Consider the following 3,893-nt stretch of genomic DNA (forward strand, 5'->3'; position numbering starts at 1 on the left):
TACTTCTTACCCAAAGGATCTTTATATCCAACAGATACAAAATATCCGTTCGACTGCTGGATATTACTTCAACTGCTGATCTGATGTCGAAGTAATTGCTGCATCGCCACCAAATCCCACCATCTCTTAAGCTAAAGTAGACCGAGCTAACCCCTATATTAGCATATTACTAAGATAAACAGAAGGCACTATAAAATCATTTAGGATGTGAGCTTGTCAATCTGAATGTGGAGGGACACCAGCTTTTCCCCGGCCAACAGCTTGGGCGGAACTGTGAAGAAGGTCAACTCATGCACGGTGACGTCGCCGGGATCCTTGCTGCTTGTCACCTCCATTTCCACCTTGACGGTGTCGATCTTGCCTTTGGGCTCCCCCGGCGGGCTGTTCACCCACAACTTGGCTACGTAGTGCGGAAGTGGTGACGACCCCGCTCTGACGCAGACAACCGACATGGCGATAGGCGCGCCGATGTCGAGCACGCCGCCGACCAAGAAAAATGCACAGCCGTCCTCCTCTGCAAACAGCAAGAGTCGTGGCTCCGACAGTGGCACTTGCAGCTGGAGCACCTTGCCATACTGGATCCTGTGCACGTGCATGGGATGCACGGTGCTGATGTGGTGGTTGAGCGCCGTCGGCGGGCCTTCGTAGCCGCAGACAGGCACGGGGTATTTTCAGGGCATGAGCGGACACACGCTCTGGTGATCGGCGAGCTTGTGGTAAGTGACGTAGAGATCACAGTCTTCGTGCGGGCACTCCACCCTCATCGAGGAGAGGATGGCGTCCACCACCGTGTTCCGCACGTCGAAGCCACCGCCGTGCTCACACTTCTGGCATTGCCGCTGGTTCCCGGGGCGCTTGATGCGGCAGTCCACGTAGGCCAGGTGCCCTCCCTTGCACTACACAAATCAATCGAACAACACATCAATCAAGAAACCTGCACCTTGCTCGATCAGCCGAACGGAGGAGGTGTATTTGAACGTCATACACTGGAGGCTTCAAGGGGCGGAGGTACAAGGGGCAGTGGAGCAAGGTGAGGTCCATCGAGACCATAGAGAGCTCCATCGCCGGGTCCTGTTCCGTCCGCATGATCTCGCCCTCCTCGGAATTCCGCCCTCCTCGTGCACATCCATCTCTCGCTTTATTAGGGCCGGAGCATTACAAAGCTTTACCATCACATATTCATACTACTTCAAGGTGCATTAAATCAACACATGCAAGTATCAAAAGGAGAGTCACGGCATGCATGCATGCATGCGTTGTAATTAATGCATCGAGAAACGCAAATTAGTGAAATATATCGAGTGTAGTGCTTTGATGTGTCACGTCAACTCGTACAAGACCGAGAAGTTTGATTACTACAACACCCTCGCCCCTTAACCACACCTGCCTTTGGCTGCATGACAGGTGGGCCACCCTCCTATTGGGCCCATCTGTCATACACGCAAAGGCAGGAGCAGTAAGTCAATGAAGCTGCATCTTCCCTCCCTCGCCCATGAGCGTGGTGGCTGGTAGGACTAGGAGAAGCTTTCGTTCTCTACACGCTCTCCCTCCCGCACACGGTGGACATGTAGCAGTTCAATCGGTGTCAGATGGCCAGAAGCATACTGTAGTACTCCTCCACTGCAGTAGTACTCCATCATTGTTCGACTTCCCGAAGAGGCGAAGAGCCAAGCGCAGCCCGGACGCTCGTGTGGCAGTTTCATGTGTAGAGTAGTCTAGGATAGCGTGTACCGTGCCTGTAAGATTTAAAATCGTTGGGGTCGGCTCCATGCTTTTTTTATTAAAATAATCTTCTGGACCTACCTATCATCCTGGTGATTGTAGTTTGCACGCTCATCTGGTCAAGACAGGAATATATATTTTAATTTGTGGTGGGGTATGTTAGAGGTTGCAGCAAATGGAGTATTGTACACTGCGGGTATGTCAACTCGTACAACGAGGAGAAGCTTGATTTTACTACTCACCTTCTCCCTCGCCCATGCGCGCGGTGGCTCGCAGGCGAGGACAGGCTTTTGCTTATAGTAGTACTACAACAAGCTATCCCTCCCGCTCGCGATGGACGGACATGCAGCAGTGGATTCGATACTGTAGAAGCAGTAGTAGTAACTTCATTGTTCATCTTCTCGAAGAGGCGAAGAGCCAAGCGCAACCCGAACGTGGCAGTTTCGAACCTTGGAGCACGCATATAGCCAGGCTCTTGCATGAGACAAAATTGCTATGTGATCCCACTATTACTTGCTAGTATAGCCCTATAAACCAGAAAGGAGTGTTTGCCCTTCTAGAGATTTCAACAAGTGACTAGACTACACCGTGACGGAGTACATATGGAGCAAAATGAGTGAATCTACACCGTAAATAAATATGTAGTTCTCTCGTTTTCCTCTCCGCCTTGGTTGCGGTGCACAATAGGCACCATAGGCACCTCATCGTCGACGGGAACGTCTCCTAACACGCGATAGAAGCGAGCGGTAGTCGCCTCCATAGGTGCTTGAGGCCCTGTTTGGTTCATAAGTCCTAGGACTTTTTCTAGTCCCAACTAAAAAGTCCCTAGTCCCTAGTTTTTTTAGGTGGGTTAGAGCAAACTAGCTCAAACTATCCCCTCCCATTTGGATAATTTGAGGCCATTTCAACCCAGACTAGCTCTAACTCAGGGATCCAAACAAAGAGGAGTAGTATTGTACATGCTACAGTTTGGACCATAGCACATTGTTTTTTATGGCCATATCAGCACATTGTTTTCTACTGCTGATTCACTGGGCTACCATGGTTCGCACTCCTCTGACGTGGTTCGCACTGCTCCTACATACTTCGCCGACATGTGGGAGAGCCAGCATCCGGGTCGACGTGTCATGCACTAGATTAGAGTGCAGAACGGAAGGGGGGCATCACCCCGGTCGTACCGCTAGTAATTCATGACTATAGTGAGTAGTCATATCACAAGTTTTCCAGCAGTAACACCTTGTCAAATCAGACAGCATGACCTTTCCAGCAGTAAGTAAGTTGAATCCACTACTCCCTCACCCTCCTCACCTCTCTGTGAAACCGCCTACGCGAAAACTGCCGCGTGTACTGCCCGGGAAAAGCCCCGCCCTCAACTTTTAACTACGCGAAAATAGTTCAAGCTTGTTTGTTCTATATAAATACTAGTATTGTATGTTTATTCACCCGTGGGGTTGGTCAATGAATGGAGGGCCAGGGAGAACAAGTGAACAATACTACTATTACCTCCGTCCTAGTTTATTGGTCCCCATTGTATATTGTGTCAAGTTTTGACTATAGATTGAACTAACAAAATGTTCAAGCATGTTACCAAAAATTATATCATTGATAACTATCTTGAAATATGAATCCAACGATATATAATTTTTGTTGACATGCATTAACATTTTGTTAGCTAAATATTTGGTCAAAATTTGGCATGAACTACAAAGGTGACCTATAAACCAGGACGGAGGTAGTAGTAGTAGTAAGTAGGAGTCGTACAGTTACTCACCTTAAATAGAGAGTTTATTTTCTTTAATGCCACGTACACAAATTGAAACGCTTTTTGTGGAGAGAAAAAGATAATCGCTCCACTATATATGTACGCTGGGGCCTGAGCGCTTGCTTTACTAGGGTTGCTCTCTTTATTCTCTCATCCTCTCCAGATCTAAACAAGACAGCGGTAGCCACATTTTCTCTCTGCTCACTGTTGGTCACAGATCCGGCCAGATCCCTTCGGCTGGTGTATGTAGAGGACTAGGTGCATTGTTCACGCGGTCATCTCTAGCGAGGGAGGAAACCCACAGCTGCTGGAGGGGCCCGATCCTATGCCCGTGCCGTTCTCTATGACACATCGCCGGCTCGGGAGGTCCTTCGACCCTTCTTCCTCCTTGCCATATTGTGTGCAGATC

General features: G+C 49.1%; 1 protein-coding gene across 1 annotated transcript; it reads right to left on the reverse strand.

Moving 5' to 3' along the window:
* Positions 1-200: 200 nt before the first annotated feature.
* Positions 201-1,062, reverse strand: LOC147975181 (E3 ubiquitin-protein ligase SINA-like 10). The gene is made up of 3 exons (XM_087520309.1): positions 979-1,062; positions 689-896; positions 201-640 (listed from the first exon to the last, which is right to left on the reverse strand). Exons 1-3 carry the CDS (start codon positions 1,060-1,062, stop codon positions 201-203), a joined length of 732 nt encoding a protein of 243 aa, XP_087376435.1.
* Between the last annotated feature and the right edge of the window lie 2,831 nt (positions 1,063-3,893).

The sequence above is a fragment of the Triticum urartu genome, chromosome 4A (genome assembly GCF_056163025.1).
Source record: "Triticum urartu cultivar PI428250 chromosome 4A, HENAU_Tu73, whole genome shotgun sequence".
NCBI lineage: Eukaryota > Viridiplantae > Streptophyta > Magnoliopsida > Poales > Poaceae > Triticum > Triticum urartu.